Raw genomic sequence first — 20315 nt, 5'->3', positions numbered from 1 at the left:
ATTAATAAAAGGCTACCCACATGTAATCTTACTCAGTTGCTGTGACCAGCTGAATTTCCCTGACTGGGGATCAGTAAGGTTTATCTCATCTTGGATAGTTAGGGGAGACACTGTCACAATATCCAGGAACCGATTAAAGTGCATGCATTCAAAAGGAAATAAGATAAGATAAGAGAGATAAGATAAAATGTGACTTTACTGATCCCACCTTAGGGAAATTACAGTGTTTATAGCAGCAGAATACAGAAAAGTGCAGAAGACAGGCTTTTTTACAGACTACGATTTGCACATATACAATTAGATTATTTTTTATCATATCCTTTGTTTTACCTGGTGAATCCTCATTCAGATCAAAATCTCTTTGCATACATCAAATCAAGACACAGCAAACAAACAGCTTTAATACATTGCAAAGAAATAACATGCACTATCTAGTTATACACAGAAAAGAAGAAGTAAAAGCTTGACAATGATTTCAGTGCAAAATCAACATCATACTTAATAGTAAGGTGTACATAAAAAAGTAAGGTTTGTGGTGCCCCTGAAAACATGGATCATGATATACTTAAATACAGAAGGCATGGCTCAGGAATAAGCATCTGAGGTAATAATATATATAAGTTTGGATGTAGGTAGAAATTTCTCTGGATTTTAGTGAAGGCTGAAAAATGCTTTGATTTCCTTTAAGAAGAAATGCCTTTATTAGTACCTCATTTGGGAATTTCCATTTTTTCACTCTGTTATCATTTTGTATACACACAAAGGCCCAAACACACACACACACACACACACACACACACACACACACACACACACACACACACACACACACACACACACACATGCACACACATGCACGAAAACAGAACCACGCCACATAGTGAGGTGCCTCAGTTTGGTACCTTGCTCAAAGGCATCCTGGCAGTTCCTCAGGGGTGAACTGGCACCTCTGCAGCCACCAGTCCTCAAGCACTAAATTGTCCAAGATTTATTTATTTATTGACTTTAACTTGCTGCCTGAATTACACAGTGCTTTGATGCTGTATCCTCCGGTCCAATAGGTGGCGTAATGACAAGGACATGGTGGTTGTACTGCACTAATACAACCAGAGAAGAAGACCCTCTACCTGTTTTGAATGGGTTCTCAGTAATGTTTGGTGTGTTCGTCATGGATGTGAAAATAACAACAGTCTTCGGTCATGTCAGAGTCGGATAATAAAGAGTCACCATGTACACAGACACAATGGACACCGTCGAAATATTCGGTAACTCTGCTGCTTTTAGAAACACCTACTAGCTAGTACTAGCATACAGATATGGGCTGTAAAAGCTCATGGAAGTTAACTACATGTAACTAATCAAACATAAAAATCCACAATCTTTGTACTGAAGCGCTAACTTAGTTAATTCAGAAACATTAACTGGTCCACAGTTGTTTACTTTAAACTTTGCCCGTGGGTTCAGATATTGACAGACCTCTGAATTATTATGTTAATGTATTTTAGCCACTATTTTACAAGACCGTACTATTATAGTTAAGGACTACGTTTCCATCCATGACTTCGTTGTAATTAATTAAATTACTTGTTCTTGACGCCATAGACAATCTATACAGTAATATAGTATGCTTAACAAACACTGATAGATTTGCATTATACCAGTATGGTTGAATATAGGAGTGCTTATTGTACTGTGTAAATATCTATTCCTGTTTGACTTTTGCAGGTTTGTAGTGAGCTCACCTATTTATTATTTATTCAGATCAGGGTTCCCACGCATCCTGGAAAACCTGGAAAAAGACTGACCAATTTTCCAGTCATGGAAAACATATGGAAAAAGAGAAAAAATGTCAAATGTCCTGGAAACGTTTAAGTTACCCTGGAAAATTATTTATCCTCCCCCTGTCTTGTGAGCTTTTGTGCCTAAACTGAGATGAAACAAAGGAAATAGTTTTTCAGTGATTTATTGAAAATACACAAATATTACATTTAGAGAGAAAGTAAGAGAGAAGTGAAAGTTGAGTGGGGAATTGTCAGGCTAATGAAGTGCTACGCTGTAATCTGTGGTTGTGTTTGCATTTGTCATATTTATTTTTCATAGATAAATTATAGCTTCAATAACAATATAGTGGATTCGATTTATATAGCACTTTCCTATGAACGCATACTCAAAGCGCGTACAGTGGATCCATTATTCATTCACTCTCACATTCCCCCTCTGGTGGTGGTAAACTACATTTGTAGCCACAGTTGCCCTGGGGCAGACTGACGGAAGCGTGGCTGCCAATCTGCACCTACAGCCCCTCCAACCACCACCGAACATTCACACACATTCATACACCACTGTGAGTAGCAGCACTGGAGGCAAGGAGGGTGAAGTGTCTTGCCCAAGGACACAACAGCATGTGGACAGAGCGGGATTCGAACCACCAACCCTTTGGTTATTGGACGACGCGCTCTACCATCTGAGCCCCACATAGCCATAGACTGCACATCAAATGTCTGAATATTAAACATAGAAACAATCTGGGTAAATGCAAGTTACAACTGTATAAAAGAACACTTCCAAAGCATGAGGGGGGCAGGGGAATGTCTAGGAAAAGTCCTGGGAAATAATTACAAGGAAAGAGTGGGAACTCTGCAGATACAACAAGAAAACACAGGGAATATATGCACAGAATTAAAAACAGCATTGATCCCCTTCTGTAGACAAAAGTCAGTATTGACTTCTGTTCCTCTGACATAAAAGTAGTCCCAACAGTAATAGACAGTAATGACTTGACTGAAGCCTGAGGTAAAACACCAGAGAATTAGTGCAGTAAATCCAATATTGTCTGGGCTAAAGGAGGTCACAAGCTTTGCTACTTTTTTCTTCTCTTTTGATTTAATGCTGTTTACACATTTCCAGTCATATTTTGATATGCAAACGATAAATGCATGTGTATAATCATGAGAATGTAATGGTAGCCTAAGACAATTGCACAGAAATGTAATGTCAGATAAATCATTTTATGTATGTCTGGAAATAAAAGAAGATAGATTATTGATAAAATGATTATTTTCAGAAGTCAATCGAATTACATAGAAAAAATCAGTTGGCAATTTATTACATTGAATCAAAGTTAAACTTACAACATTGCTCACATCAGTCAAATGTACACAGATGTAATAAACAGTTATCTTACCCAGTTTAACTAAGAAGTGTATATTACATTGTTTGGGTGCCTATCTCACTGCCTCTGTCCTAGATACGCTATAATATAAAGCAGAGTGATTTTGCCTAATGACATCGAAACCAAAGGCCCAGGTAGCACCTCTGCCCTGGACTGAAATCCTTGCTTATTGGGTGCTGTCTTTTGGATCTCATCTGTACTCTTTCTATGAACTGCACATATTTTCCAAAGGTAAGCGGTACAAATGAATGTTGTCTATTCTAAATTGATTCAAAAAAAGACCTCACAACTGACGGTAGAGAAAAAGTAAAAATATGTCTTCCCCTGCCTTTCACCTCAGAGCATGAAGCAAGATTAGAGAGAGAATTCCAGCTGGAAAAAGGGCTTGTAAATCATTTCAAGGTAAGTTTACACAAGTCTGTTTGATTAGTTTGTTGACTGACTATTTTTGGCGAAGAAATGAATGCAAATTTTTGCATTTTGTCATGTTGGTTGATGGCGCACATATGATATCTACGTACACTTTAACATTAGGCAAGATCTAAAGTGACGCTTATTGTTTTTGTCAGGACCACACAGACTTTGAGTGGAGTTTCTGGACTGAATGGGCAAAGAAATCTTTATTGTGGAGTTTGTTCTGGCATGGTGTGATCTCAAGGTTGACCAGCATATTTTACCCCAAGGTAGGAAGCAGTTGTTGCTGTACTATCAATTGTAAGATTGCTAACAGGAAGGGAATGTGTTAATTCAACACTGTGTTGATATTTTGCCAACAGCTCAGGGTGCCAGCTCTCACCATTTTTGGCCTTGCAGCAGCCAGCAGACTATTGGGCATAAAAGGTGTAATTGTACTGCTGGTACATCTTGGCCTTTCATTTTTAGTAGCACAGCTTAGAAGACCTGCTCTGTGTTGGGCCTGTAACCTACTGCTGCTCTCCACCCTGCATTTTCAAACACTACAAGACATCCAGGTGAGTTAAAAGAGCAAGAACTTAATGTTTTTGTGATTCATGTACCATTTTCCGATTTATCACAGAAGGCAACATAATCCAAAATCTCAATAAGGTTGAAATAGATTTATGGAAGAGTTTCACTTTATGTTTCCACAAGAGGGCGCAATAGAACAAAAGATCTTGCATGATTCTGGCTGTTTAGCTCCATTACTGACTATTGACCACTGACACCCACACCAGAAGATACAAAGCTGAGTACATTTATTGAAAGCCTTGTCTAAAACAGGTTATTTCTTCTCCTGGGTGACAGTAATAATACCTCATGATAAATGACATAAAAAAAACGTTAAAAATCAATTAGTAAAACCAGAAAAACTTGATTCATAAAGAGCTCCTTTTAATGTAGAATGATCATCAATAGACATTTGTTCTAACATCGTGTGGCTGCAGTTCTTTCAACAAACAGGTCTGGTTGCAGCCATACTCCTAACAAACTGGATATAATTATGTACCAGACCATCTAACATAGGTAATAAAAACTGACAAAACTCAATATTCAATGTGACAATTCACCTCTTCCCCTCTTGTGTGTACACACATGCAGCTGAGTGCTGTGTTCAAACAGCAGTGAGGCTCAGTATACCTCATTAGCAGCTGTCTTACTGCTACAGCTATTATTGTTCGGGATGAGTATTGACAGATTTTGTTGCAAGTTTGCTGTTTACTGTCTCATTTTGGTCATTTTTAAAAGAATTGTGAACAAATCTGTATATGTAGTGTCACCATGTCACTATTAATGTGTAGGATTTCCCAGGAAGAGGTGGAAAATAATTGGCCTTCTCATTGTGTTACACAGAGGGGCTGGTATGAGACCGAGGAGGAGTACTATCTGCTTCTCTTCAGTGTTGCTGTCTGTGGTTTACGCTTCATCAGTTACAGCCAGGAGCACTGCTGGTGCCCTGCACAACCTGGTGGAGCAGTGCAGTTCTGTTGGTTGTTATCATACACTTTCTATCACCCCTTTTTCTACAATGGACCTATTATCACTTACAAAGACTATATTCAGCAGGTAAGCAATCTAGCAATTGCTATTCCTAAAATAAGCAGCAATTTAGTCTAGAATTGCCTCTTTTTTGTTTGTTTGGTTGCTCATGTTAAGTACATATGTTTGTTTTCAGTATCCACTTTTTCTGCAGGAAGCTCTTAGAAATATATTTATTACAACTATCACAACTATCAGTGTCTCTTGGTGGGGCTGATGGTTATTAATAGGCTTCTCAAATATAAATAGTCACTTTGAGGGAAAATAATATGTAGGTCAAAAGATAAAAATTGCTCCCAACTAGGTTTTGTACAGTTAATTAGATGTCAAATTCCACATTAATGAATGGCTTTGAGATGATGTTCACTGATTCATATCTTTTATTACTTCGACGTAGTATTCCTGTTTTGCATAAAGAGAAAGTAGTCAGGTTTTTATATGCACAATACATTTTCATTGTCCAAATATTTGGGGGTTAGGTGTTTTCAGTTGATTAATTGGCTCTAGGGTTTTTCCTTCCTCAAACCATTATTATTATATTGGCCTTTAAAAAAAACTATCAACCTCTAGCTCCTTAATGCATTGTTTCCAAAAAGCAAGGACTGAAAAGTGATGACAATGCAAAGTATTTCACAGTGTAGCTAGTACTGGCTACAGAAAGGTCTGGCCCCCATAAACTTACATTCACTTTCACTCTAAAAATACTTGGTATTTGTACCAATGTTCAGATCTTTAATTTCTCGGTTGATAATATTTTAAGTTGAATAGAAGACTTGGGTATCAGCTGGATCAGGCTTTTACTGGCAAAACATTTTTTTCCCCTTGACACACAGTTCACCATCAGTTGTGCTTGGAAGTTAATAATGACAAGACCATTCTATGAATTCACGCAAATGTTTGATTAATCTTCACAGTTTTAGCAGTACAGCAAATTACTGTTTAGCATTTGCTCACCCTTACACTTCACAGCCAAAATGCAAACTAGGTTTCAAAATGGCGGTCCAGTGGCTCTGTCTGGTTTGTCAGAATGTGTTGTTCTTCTGAGTTTGGGGTGTCCAATCCTGGTCCTCGACATCTACTATCCTGCATGTTTTAGATGTATCCCTCTTCCAATACACCTGATTGAAATGATAAGCCTATCATCAAGCTCTGCAGAAGCCTGATAATGACGGTTAGGTGTGCTGGAAGAGGGAAACATCTAAAACATGCAGGATAGTAGCTCTCGAAGACCAGAGTTGGACACCCCTGTTGTAAATTAATAAAATCCTTAAAGTTACCCCAACAGTCCAGTTTTCTTACATAAATATGATGTTCTTTTTTCAAATTAACTACAAATTCCATAAAACCTTACATTAACATGCTTGGACTGACAGATTAAATGCACCTCTAATTTATTTTGGTAACAGCACTGTAAAATGAGTTAAGGCTGAAAAGTTTATCAATGAAGGACGAATGCCAGATCAGCGAACCAGCATGCCTTTAATTCACCCCCTCTGATAACTAATGTCAGTCTTCATTTTTAACCTAGGTAGAGTTGGCAACTTTAAACATCGCTGGCATCTGCTGTTGGACAAAACTTGCCGAAGACAGCTTTTACTCCTAACGACACTCATGCTGATATGTTTTCCATTAAAGCACAATGCTCCTGCTTTCAAAACACGCGGCTGAAAGAAATATTGAAGTCATGATAAGGTTTTATCTGCCACTGTTTTTTTTAACCCTTCCAGACCAAAGCTTCTGTATGAAAAGGAGTCTAACACTGCAGGAAAATTAGAGATGTGTCACCCTAAAGAGGACTGTGTTGAATGATAACACATACATGACCTTGCTATACACCGGAATCATAGTCAGAATATTGTCTTTTCAGCTTACCCTCTTTAATCTCTTATGCACAAGCAAACAACAAATAACCAAGTCTTAGTTGTTGAGAAGATTTTTCTCACCTCAGATATTAAAGATCCTTTTTTTCCCACTTTTCCATGGTGCGATACCTCATATACTCAAAATAATCAAACTGCAATTCCCTCTCTTCCTCTCAGTTCTCATTCTTTTGAACCTGTGCTTACAAAGTACTGGATAATCAAAAAAAAAAATGTACCAGGATATTTTAATAAAAGGAAATTTGATTAGATTTTCACTGATAAGAATAGTTGTGAAGTCCCCCACACTCACTCTTGACGCCACCTGTGAGAATATAAATTTGACTCGTTATTCAAGATATCAGATTTCAGCTGCTGCTCTGAGCACTACCACAGCTTCTTGTGTCTAAATAAAGCAGTAAAGAACCTTTACATAACGGACACCCACTATATGTCTCACAGCAAAAGGTCATTCCTCTAGCAGTTGGGTGATGGAAGCCATGTTCTGAATGTTATGAAAGGGCCTTTATTTTGCCACCAGTGCTCACTTTTTCAGGAACACCCTGTTAACACGTGGAAGCTGACCAGTGCAACCAGCGTGAACTGTCCGTCTCTGACAGTAGGAGGTTAAACATGGTGTTAACAAGTGCTGCTCCTTAATTTTTTACTTCCACCACACAAATCCATTTTCATGTGCTTTCGTCTTTAAAGCTGCAGGAGCCAAAATCGGAGAGAAAAAAAACCTCCAGAAATTGAAAATACACACCTTCCTATTTCTCTTGGTCTAAATCAGAGGTGTCAGACTCATTTTAGTTCAAGGACCACATACAGCCCAATATGATCTCAAGCGGGCCAGAGCAGTAAAATAATAACATAAAAACCTAAAAATAATGTCAACTCCAAACCTTTCATTATGTTTTAGAGTAAAAAAACAGGTAAAATTACATTATGAAAATGATTACATCTATAAACTAACCTTAAAAAAATATTAATAACATGAACAACCATGAACAACCTGAAATATCTTCAGAAAAATAAGTGCAATTTTAATAATGTTATGCTTCAGTTTATCATTTACACATGTGCAATACAGATACACTAAGGCACAAACATTTTGGAACGGGTCTAATATTGTAAAAATTGCCCTTACTTCTCTTAAGACATTTCAGGTTGTTCATATTTGTTCAGGTTAATCACATTTTCTGTGAAAGTATAGTTTGTAAATGTAAATATTTTCATGTAATTGTACTTTTTTTACACTAAAACAAAGAAAAAAATTTGAAATGGTCATTATTTATAGGTTATTATGATATTATTTTACTGGTCTGACCCACTTGAGATTGAATTGGTTTGTATGTAGCCCCTGAACTAAAATAATTTTATCACCGTTGATTGTTAACATCTTCAGTGTAATTTTTCCATTTCACAAATTCACCCCACAGGCTGGATCGGACCCTATGGTGGGCCGGATTTGGCCCACTGGCCATATATTTGACACCTTTGATATAAATCAAAATATTAAATGTAAATATGGATGAATTGATCCAATGGAAAAAAGAAGATGCTTTTACAAAGTTCTATGTGGAGCCACAGACTAGAACAATAGAGGCATGACAAAGAAAATCTTAACAGTGAATTGGTAATTACAGCTGTCAATCATGTATTTAACTTCCTACCAGTGTGAAAATGCTTTTGAGTAGCCAAAGTCTGCATCATCGGGTACAATTTTTATATTCTGTCTGGAAACAGACATTACAGAAGTTCTTGTTTCCTCTCAGACCCACTTGAATAACAATGTTGATATCATGTTATTATGTTTGTTATTTTCCATTCACACACCATGTTCATCATGTGTGCACCAAAAAGAGGCCCCTTCTTCAGTGAGTGCTTCAATGAAAAATGACCATGGCTTTAAGATAAGACCCACCAATACAGACAGGGGCACTAATCGGAATGTGTCTTCATATGATGATCTCTGTGAATACAAAGAAGTCAAGAAACAGTGTATCCCCATTATATAACTTGAAGTATGTATTCCATGTGTCCATAGTTCTATTAATATGGGACATGTATTACCTGTGGATCTCTGATAATTTGTTATTATTGCAGTGATTGTGATTTCAATACTGCATTGGTTATCACTGCCTGCATACTCCGAACCACAAATTTGAGTAAACTTGATTAAAAATTAATTGTTCTAGTCATCAAACCATCTTCATTATACTGAAAGGTAATTGTGGAATGTTTGGATAGTGACGCCAAAAGACCTTTTGAACACTGCAGCTTCAACATCATGTCACTCTCTGTGCGTGTAGATGCAGAGCCCTGCTGAGGACACCGACAGAAATGGAGCCACGTTAGGTTTCTTGATGCTCAGGACCGGACGCATCCTAGTGTGGTGGTGTATCGCAGAATATATGATTCACATGATGTACATGCACTCCATCCAGAGCAATGAGACCTATTTAGAGATTCTTCCTCCTTGGGCTTTGGGTAAGTCTAAAAACTGTACACAGGCAAGTTATAACCACACTCCAACAAGTTTTCTCACTAAAAACTCAGCATTTTTGCATAATTTTGGACCCCTGTTATCTAAACATTATGAAATTAACTGGAAGAAGCCTAAAACAAATCTGCTCCTTGATGAGGTAAACACTGGTCCGTTTTCCTACCTCTACATACCCTTGTGACAGCTGCAGTTTCTCATTAATTACCTAGACTGTGGCAGCTGAACTGTTGTCCTGTTGGTGTTTTATAATGAACCAAAAATGTTTTTACACTCTAATGTTGTGTTTTGCATAGTTTTTCCACTGTTGTGTATTTATTCATAAATAAATGTTACTTTTCTGCTGTATAGTTTCTCTGCTCCTTTACATGCACTGAACATGCTTATGAGATGCAGAATTCAAAGACTTTTACTCCCATAGGAACTCCATCAGATATGCTGATGAGTGGTTTTCTCAGTGGCCTCAATTCTGACTCCAATCATTTTATCTGTGCTGTGTATATTTGAGCATCCATCTTCTTCTTATTATTGTATTTTCTTGTATGTTTTCTTTCAAAAATTGAAGTGACATTATTTCATTGCATTAAATCTTTGCATCTGTGAAGCTGTGTTTCTTATAATACCAGAAGTACACAATTTAGTCATTTTATAACACAAGAAAGAAGCATTTTAGAAAGTACTGTTTGCATTAAAATGTCAATTTTCACCTGCTTTTACCCTGTTGCAGGTGGTCTGGCCCTGGCCCTGGTCCAGTTCTTCTATGTGAAATATCTTGTACTATTCGGCCTTCCGTCCATGTTGGCTACAATGGATAAACTTGTTCCCCCAAGGCTTCCTCGCTGTGTCAGCATCATGTACAGTTTCACAGGGATGTGGAGGTCAGTGTGCACAACACAAATTAACACCACTGAGACAGAAATGGAGGATATTTCACATTGTTCCTGCAGCATTCCTTAATGCGTCAGTCCATGTGAAAAGCTAGCATCTCTGGTATGTTTGAAGAAAAGCTGCATTTAATGTCAAGTGCTTAAAGTGGTCAATGGGCTTTGGCAATCAAATTCTGTCTGAGCACAGCAAATTTGTTTCATTTTCTGTCATTACCAGCAATCAGAACAATAGGTCACCTCCACCAGTGGGAACAGAGTATCTCAGATTCAACTTAAAATGGCTTGTTTGCTGTGACAAATGCTACTTGTAAATATAAAATACAGTTTAGCAGCCCTTCCTAAACAGTGAAGTAAATCATGCGGTAAAACAAAACCTCTTGACATATTAAAATCATAAAACTCATTGCAATTTAGAAACATTTGCTGTTTTTTTTAAAAAGGATTTGTCTCTTCCCAGTTATATAATCCCTCCTATTCAACCTTGTAAAATTGTTTTTTTATTGAAATACTTAAGTGAATCCATTGCAGGTTCACACATATACTGCATGTGCACATATTCTTAAAGCAACGCTCTCATCAGTTGGTTATACTTAAAAGATACTAGATGTAGTAAAAGTAAATCTCTGTTGACTGCTGAAATGTAGCACACTAATAAAAAAGCAATGTAACAAACTATCCCGATTTTAAGCAGAAGGGGTCACAATTGCTTAAGTTAATGAGCCCACATTGCAGTATCTGTTACACAGGGTAACAAGACTCAAGCACTTAAAATATAACTTCAGATCAGAAAATATTACCAAGTTTACTTGTGTTAACTGAAGTTTCCAAGCGATAAAAAACAGACAGAAGGTGTTTTATGTGCCAGCTGCTCTCTAAATGTAGATCAGGAACACACCATTTACAGCAGTCAACTGAAGTATTACTACATTTTGTGTTGCTAATGTTGTTTGCATGCTTGTAGCAAAGTGTCTTTGCTTTAAATGCGATTAATAAGGAGACAGTTCTTGTTTAGATGGAAGGGGGGTGCGTTGGATCTGCAGTAAAAATTCATTAGACTGTCCAATGTGCTGATACGGATGCACTCCAATCCAGACTGTGTGCTGAGCTGGCCGATGTTGACAACACTGATGGAATGCATAAAGCTGTCCATCGATATCATTGGCGAAGCAGTGTCGGTTTATGGGTTGGAGGGGGGAAAAAACCCTTATTCTAATCTTCTTAATAACAAAGAGTAAGCACAAACATGCACCTCTTCGTGCACTCTGTTTGCCTCAGTTTATATGAAGCCTGGTCCTCAGGTGTTTCTTAGTGTATTATTATTATGTAAATTTGTGCCTCAAACATGCTATTTTTTCTTCCCTCTCAGGCATTTTGATGAGGGCCTCTATCGATGGCTCATCAGGTAAGAGGTACTTCAAAGTGCGAGCCAGACTAATTCAGACATTAATTCTTACTAAAAATGCGCAATTATCTAACAAAAATTAATATTTACTAAAAACACAAAACAATCTGTGGTTCCATCTATCCACCCATCTATATCCATCTGTTTTTCCATTCTTCTGTCTATCTGTTTATCTATCTCTATCCATCCATCTCTGTCTAATTTAGACTATGTGTTCATCAGTCATTATTTTATTTAGAAAAACATGCATTTTATCATTTTCTCTTATTTATTGCACACTTGAAGAGCTCATTTCCTGCGGGGCATTGAACTTACCAGTTGAATTACCTTACAAAAAGCTACTATTCTGCAGCTGCCGGCCCACAATGTGTCATCATAATGGACATGGCTGGTGCATTTGCATGGAGGCTTTTTCATGATTATGAGCTTGCATGTTGTAGGTGAATAGTTGTTGTGTTGTGGTACTGTTGCTCACCCTGGAGAAATGCTTCTGTGTTTAATATGTGCATATATAATGGGAGCATTATGTGTTTGCTCACTTCTACTTTGGACAACGTGTATTATTAGTTTGTCTGCTCTTAATGATGCACACCCGGATGAATACAGCCTGTTGGGAGTTTATGGTCCACTTGGTAGATGCAGGTTAATACATTAAGGCAACTGTGCTGTTCGGTTTCTGTCAAAGCGTTTCCTATTCCAGGTTGGTTTTTTTTTTTTACTAATTACTGTTTATGCTGACTGTTTTGTGCTTTTGTGTGACATTAATGGCAGTGTACATTCACATCTGCTTTTAAGATGCTAAAGATGAAAGATTTGCTGTATGTGACATTAAAGTGGCCACACTCAGTTTACTGAAGATCCCAGTATTTAAATTGCAAATGTAGGTTTCCATTTTAATCAGTGTCCACTGCAAATTGTTTTCTCTCCTTCTTAATGGCATCGTTTGCAATTATCCAAGTGCAGATACAGAATGATACCTGTGACACAATACCCTAGTGTTCCTTTTTGTGGAAGTGCTTTTAAAGAGGTTTTAATGCAGTTCTGAAATTCTGTTGTCTGAAGAGCGCTAGATGAGTGTGTAGGTGTGAAATGATGTGCTCTACATGACTCACTGACACCCGTCTCCCTGGGCAGCTAAGTGGCTCATTCTCCCATTCCATTACGCTTTCTCTGCCTGTATGCCTCAGGTTGTCTCAGGTTCTCTGTTTCACACACTCAGTATCGGGCAACAAAAGAGCTTTTACCGGCTGTTTGATTGAGTTGAGTTTTTGCTGCTACATATTACATAAGGATTACAACCATTTGATCCCATATCCTGGGAAAAACAACTTGAAAACTGAGAGCGTAGGAAGGCCCGTCATAATCGCCTTATTTCAATTATTTGAGTAAGCCACGCTTATTTTGCTTTCTGATAACCCTCTCCATTCACCTGCGTAAAAACAGCTGAATGAAACTAACAAAAATGTCGTATCTCACCACTATTTCTATGTTGTTTTCCACTGACTGATGCTCATCTCTTTGTCTGTCTTCTGCTGTGGTTTTATGGCACCAGCAACATCTCCACCTGTTTATATTAAGATGCTCAGCTTCTATTAGTACCTGCCTGTATCAGTAAATTCACCTGAACAGTAGGTGTAGTTGCCTAAATTTAGTTATTTTAGTTATTATGTCAAGTTTGCTCTGTGAAATATTTGTTTCAAGATTGAAGTGCAAACACATGAGATTTATTTATATTCTCCAGTGTTCAATGTCAGTAAATGACTGTTCTTCTTCATTAAGTGTGCAGAATGTGTATGACTAAACTGGGTTATAGTTAACTAGCGGTAACACATGACAGCTGTTAATTGCAGTTATTTGTATGACAATTAATCATCAACCAAAATGTCCTTAGTTGTGGGCAGTTCATTTGTCTCAGTTTGACTCTGATTGCACTGATTACTGATTAGAGATTGTGCTGTGTATCTTCATGAGTGATCAGGAACTGTCAACCAGTCTCAACCAGTCTTTAAGGCTTCTGTTCATGCTGTTTTCTCCATCTGCTCACAGTGTCAAGTTATGCAAAACTTTATTTAGTCATCTTTAAAATGTAAAATTTTGATCAACATCTGTGTAGAATACATCTACATTTAAATCCCTCAGAATAGATGACTCTCAGTATGTTTGGGCAGTCGCTACAGTTTGTTTTAATACCTTTCCATCTGTTTCTCTACCTACTTTGATCCTCCAATATGGCCAAGTTGGCCACTGTATTTGAGGCTCAGAAAATGCTGGCTCATCTTTCAGGAATATTGATCAGCCTCAGCATGGTGTGGATAATTAGTTCTCAGCTCAGCAACACAACACAGAAGTGATGCTTACTTGTTAATTGTGACAGCGTGATGTAGCCTGATGAAGTTGCTTCAGGGACAAACAACATTGTCACGATACCTGAGACCATTTCTGCTCACTACAGCATGGTATTTTCTGCTGAGTGCTGGAGCATTATTCAGATCATGTGGGTTATCACATGAATATACAGCTGCTATATTTAGCTATATTCATTTACATGCATGTTTGATATTTGCCTAAAACAAGAAGAGGAAATCGGATGCAGAGAAGACAATGTCCGCAGTGGAAGTGTTTAATAAATGTCAAGTGTTTGGTGTGGATAACAGAAACCACTCTGGAGTCATTAACCCAGCTGCAGCAGAACGAATTTAAATCACCTGGAGTGCCTCTATTTTTACATGAGACGTCAGAGCAGCGTTTACTTGATTATAAATCAATGAACATCAAATTATAAATTTGGTGACAGGTGCTTTTTGTAATTCACTGCCCTGTTTGTGCCCTGTTTGGTGCCATTTTTAAATTCCCTTTTTACATCTGTACTACCCACCGCCTGCAGTAAATCCACATCTTAAACCACTTTTTATTTGCACACTATTATCTGTTTTTTCACATTATATGACTGATGAGATGCATTCCGACTGCATCCAAAGATTTATATTGCCATATTATACACTGTTCCAGATATATCTACGTGCCACTGGGCGGTTCCCGGCATGGTCCTCTGTGGAAAGTGTTCTCCACTGGCCTGGCGTTTGGATTTGTCTGCCTGTGGCACGGCGGCCATGACTACTTACAGTACTGGGCACTGATGAACTGGGCTGGAGTTCTGGTGGAGAATGGATTCAAGTCTCTCTTTGTGTCATCATTTATTCATTCTCTTATTGTAAGTTTTAACCTTTGAGAGGGCAAAGTTAAAAGCTTTAGCGGGTGGTCTGGAACATTGTTATTGGTTTCATTTTCTGGTTTCTTTTAAAGAGATGTTCCCTCAATGTATAAAAGTCTTCTCTGAAGCCAATAAAATCAAATTTTCAGAATCAGAATACTTTATTAATCTCAGAGGGAAATTTTTGGGTGTTACAGTTACTCCATTCAAGTATAAGTAAAAAAGTAGCAGGAAAGAATTATCAATACAACAGAAAAAGAAAAATATATAAATATATGTAAAGCTCTAAATATACAAACACACACACACACACACACACACACACACACACAAACAAATAAATAAAGCTCTATAATGCCTGGAGCTGCTAAAATAAGCATGGATAAGGCACAAACCATCCCATCACATGTTTTATATGTTATATACAGGCATTTGCAGTAAACACCCAGCATTTATGTGAATACCAGTATTAATGAAGAAGATCCAGGCTTTTCTCACTTCTTTGTCCTCTAGCTTTAAGCAAAGGTTCATGTTCTTAAAAACGTAATGAAGTCTGACGGCATACAATGTAATCTTCCAAGTAGAGCATCCCATGGTGCATATGTGCCAGCTTCTCTGTTATACTTTGTTTCTAAATTTTACAATGAAATTCTCAGGCGGTTCTCCTGCTCTTTACTTATTTATTTACTTAATTCCCAGGAGCAGCATTTCTCTGCTGCCATGAAAAGGCGTTGCATTGCCCTTCTCTCTGCCTTCTCCACTGCCATGCTCATCCTCTCTAATCTGGTGTTCCTCGGGGGGATCCATGTTGGTAGAATCTTCTGGAAGCGAGTCTTCATTCAAGGTAAATTGCCTGACACTCAATAGGATTTGTTTAAGCCTTTATTTTACAGGATTGTTTCAGCTGGCATTTACTAATTTGTTTCCAGGTGGAGTTTAGCTCTTAGCGTTCGGTCTTCCTCTCTTATTTCACATACTTATAATTAGTCTAGTTTAATTTAACAATACAAATAATCTTAAAGCTGAATAAAAGCAGCAAACTTTTCAAAAGAAAGCTGCATTGAAGTAGGTATGCTTTTAGCAGTGGTTATAGTGGGGCATCTGCCCAGGGAAATCTTCCCAAAGAGTAGACATCTGCTTCATGGCAGTGCCAGTCATCATGCTGCTCTCTGTCTCTTTATTTGGCTCATTTAGTACCTAAAGCAAGATGGCAGGACCTCCTGAAGCCTGTTTACACATGATAAGCAGTGATCTGCACTCAGTACTGGGCTGAGCTGGTGCACAGTCAGCGCCCAGAGCTCTTCTCAGTGCTGATATATCATATTCTAATGTATTTACAAGAACTGGTAAAGTCAGCCTGAAGCGACGACTAAGAAAGAAAGTCTTCACTTATTTATTATCCAGCTTACAGTAGATCACTGGAAAATCAGGAAGGCTTTCTCCATGAATAAACTGCAGTTGAACCAGCATTGAAAGATTTTGTTCAGATGGGATTAGAGAGACCTACTAATGGTAGCGGTGTCACAGCTTTGACATTGAACACTCAAACTAACAGTCAAGTGCAGAGTGAGTCATAAATGCAGGCTAACATCAACATCTTTCCCCCATTTTTGGTGAAAACCAGCCTGGCATTACATCACACACTGACTTCTCTCAGCTCATTTGAGAATTGGTCCAGTTTCTCTCAGTTTATTTTTGATTTCCCAGAGACATTGTCAACAGATGCAGCCCACAATGCCTCTGGATGCTATCGGACTGACCTACAACCAATCAACCAAGCAGACAACAGATTATTCTGAATAAGTAAAGCTTTAAATATAGTTGTCTAGAAAATACTTCAGCTGTACCAGATAAATTTGTCAGTAAATATGAAGATTTGTTTCTTTTTATTTATTTTTCTCACCAGAAAATGCTTTTTCATGAGTTTCAGTGATTATTTCAACTACATTAAATGCAACAGAGTCATAGCTTCACATTTGTGAGCATGTAAAAGTGCTGTAAATGCTGTGTAAAACTCAGGTATGAACCAAAACTAACTGTCCCCAACCAATCAACTACAAATGGACTAAACTGTGATCTTCAGTAAGGGCAAATGTATATGTGATCTGAAATAAATGAGAAGATCTATTTAGAACTTCGGGCCCATAAGGTACATATACAGTGGTGGGAAAAGGGTTTTGGACACCCCATACGTTTGTGATATATTGTTTTAAGAATCACTCTTTAGAACTCTGCCAAGTATTGTTCCATTCTCCAAACCTACATGTTCCCTTCTGCACATGCTCTGTTCCATCGAGGTCAAAACTGGATGTTTGAGCAGATAATGAAACACATCTAGGACATGTTGAAACTGTCAATAATTTAGTTTCGTTATTTTCTTTTCTTGTTAACAATAAGCAAAAAAATGCATTTGTTTGTGTCTGTGTGACGCAGCCAAACCTTTTGAAACACAAACATGATTTTTTCCCCAAATATTTCAAGATAATATCTGAGGCTGTGTAACATTTTAAGGATGTCCAAAAAGTTTTTTCCCCATCTGTGTAACACATCATGGGCTTAGAGTCAGAGCCTTGTTGTCTCTCAACCTCAGGAAAGTTTAGATTGCTTCTTTTACTCTCCTGGATTACAATAATCTGTATCAGTATCTTTCCTGAAAATGTGACGGAACCAATTAAAGCGAAGTCATCTCTGAGAAGATCCTCTGAATTATGACTTCATTCTGCCAGGTGCAGAAATAAAAACTGAGAGTCTGAACCAGTTCTATCACATCTTTGTTTCAGCCTGTCTTCAGCAGCTGTCCAGACCCCCTGATTTAGTCACACTCCATGAATCTCTTAAAATAAACATCTTCAAGACGGTCAGTGGTCAGTTTAGAATCACCAGTTAAGTCTCAGTGCATTAGTAAAACTGTGGAAGCTTGGCAGGCTGTCAGGAAGTGGTGCAGAACATCATGCTCCGCGTTTCCCTCCTGACCACTTTCACATTCACAATACTGTAGACACAGTGTAAATAAATTAGAAGTACAGTAACCTAAAAAAGAGTAGCTGTGTGAAAATACTTCTACTGTCGTGAATTATTCAAATTAGGAACTAGAAATGGAACAGAGGATCTGGGTTCACTTTTATTCTTTTAAATTCAGTTAAATTAGAAAATGAAAATAAAAAAACCCAGCAGAAAGGATTATCAGGCTTATTTAAGTTTGCTTACATGCATTTGCTTTTGTATTTTAAAGGGTCAATGTGTGATATTTCAGTGAAGTTGCAGATTGTAACCAACAGAATGACCTTTGGCAGCTGCAGAAAACTTAAAAATCTTTTGTTAAAACTGTTGTTCTGTGGTTTTTTTGTGAAGGATAATGTAACTTTGGCCCACTCTCAAACGTAGTAGATGATAATATTGTACTTTAATGTTAGATGCCACCTGCTATAAGATAGAAAAAAGAATAAGTCCATTCTGAGCTACCGTAGAAATGTAATGTCTAACATGGTCGACACTTTCTACAATAACAAAACCCCTTTTCATTTTTGTTTGATTACACACTAATGAAAGGATAATTGTGTTTATCATATTCAATTTCTGTAATTATATCCCCCTAAACCTTATACATCGGACCTTTTAAATAGCATCTTTTGGGTTCACATGGTATCCTTAATGCATTACTTCTTGCAGTATCGGTAATAAACCACTAAGGGACTTTGTGGTTTGCTTCATTAACATGAGATCGATACTTTTAATTCAGACTGCCTGTGCATCTTTAGTGATGCAAACAGCAACTTATCTGTGCTCTAACCTCTTTAATTTTCTAAATGCGTAACCGTTCTGTGGGTTTGCATTGTGTTGTGGCTGAAGTTGTATGTACTATGTGTGGAGAACACTGAATTGTAGGGTATATACAGTATAATAGCATCATCTCTACACATTAGATGGTCCAAATGCCCAGGATCATTTCAATTGTTTTTAACTTCTTACACTGTCTTACATTGTCAGCAGCAGCAAAGGTCATGTTACTGGTATGACGATATACTTCACACTGAGGGTGATAATGAAATTTACATACCTGCAAAGACAAAACACTGTGACGTCCTGGCATGGCGGCAAAGAAAGTGCTCATAGTTCATGCAGTGCCTCAGGCTAAAAGGTTTTAAATGATTCATTTACATGTGAGAAGTACATAATACTTCAAACGTCTGCATGAAAATGGTCCAACTCCTGCCTTTTTCATCCAATGGGATTAAAATAACATCAATAATTAAGTCTGAAGTGCCATTTTAGATAAATGTTAAAATGTAATTTTTCTGTCGTAACAGTCAAGTAGCTGTGAATTTTTGCATATTGAAATGCATGCACACACAACATAAGTTTATTTCTATAAACAACGTCATCCAAATATTTTTTTTACTCCTTGTCTCGGTCTGTGTAACCCCTGTTACACAGACAGGAAAACAGTGAACACAACAGCTGGACATGAAGCAGCCTGTCTGTGTGTGAATTAAATTTTGACATGAATAGAAAAGAATAGACCATTGAAAAGCATTGTGGGTGCAGGTGCACGTTACCGAGATAATCTGGAGGCAAGCCAGTCTGGGAGGAGGTGCAGACAGCTGTCCTTACCTGCTAGACCCTCTAAGATGCAGCTATAAATAGATAAACACAGTAAATGTGTCGTGGTACAGCAAAGAGACTGGAGTTAAACTGTTATTGTAGTAACAGTTTACTGCTCATTCACTTCCAGATGACTAAATTATAATGAAATAAACTGTTGAGTTACGGTATGAGTTGACTGCATTGTTTTGTTCTTCCTTTTAGGCTGGTCGACCATGGCCCCGCCTATGTTGGCTTTCCTCTACTGTTTTGCTCAGATCGGACTGGAGTGGACTTCTCACCCACCATGAGTCACCTTGACTTTGCTTTACAGTCAGAATCTCAGCCACCGGATGACCACAAGAACCCACTGAGTCCGATGCCTCGTCTTTACCAGCCGGAGGCTCTGTGGTGAATCTGGCTCAGGCCCAGAGACCTGGTCCAAACCTGGCTGAGCGGATACTTTGATAACTTGTGAGATATCACAAACTAAGACCTACAGAGCCAGTGTTTATTCTTTTTAATGAGAGTATTTCTTTTTATTTTAGAACACAAGTGCACATGTACTATACTTTAACACACTGGCTCATACTGAAAATTGAGCCTGTTTTAGCTGCATTCACACACATTTTCTACTCGATTAGCTTCATTTGAATCACTGCATTTCTAAGAAACTATTAAAGTAAATATATGGACCCTGAA

At 37.8% G+C, this 20315-nt stretch overlaps 1 protein-coding gene across 2 annotated transcripts; it reads left to right on the top strand.

Annotated features, from left to right (window-relative positions):
• Positions 1 to 1117: 1117 nt before the first annotated feature.
• Positions 1118 to 20315, top strand: hhat (hedgehog acyltransferase). Of its 2 annotated transcripts, XM_030155235.1 has the most exons (12): positions 1118 to 1265; positions 3248 to 3403; positions 3513 to 3574; positions 3742 to 3855; positions 3949 to 4143; positions 4982 to 5194; positions 9342 to 9519; positions 10260 to 10410; positions 11786 to 11821; positions 14831 to 15032; positions 15732 to 15876; positions 19839 to 20315. In XM_030155235.1, exons 2-12 carry the CDS (start codon positions 3283 to 3285, stop codon positions 19922 to 19924), a joined length of 1503 nt encoding a protein of 500 aa, XP_030011095.1. In that variant the 5' UTR covers positions 1118 to 1265; positions 3248 to 3282; the 3' UTR covers positions 19925 to 20315. The 2 variants fall into 2 exon arrangements, with proteins under 2 accessions (XP_030011095.1, XP_030011096.1); XM_030155236.1 differs by lacking the exon at positions 11786 to 11821.

The sequence above is a fragment of the Sphaeramia orbicularis genome, chromosome 15, assembly GCF_902148855.1.
Source record: "Sphaeramia orbicularis chromosome 15, fSphaOr1.1, whole genome shotgun sequence".
Taxonomy (NCBI): domain Eukaryota; kingdom Metazoa; phylum Chordata; class Actinopteri; order Kurtiformes; family Apogonidae; genus Sphaeramia; species Sphaeramia orbicularis.
This window is presented reverse-complemented; position numbering and strand designations above follow the sequence as displayed.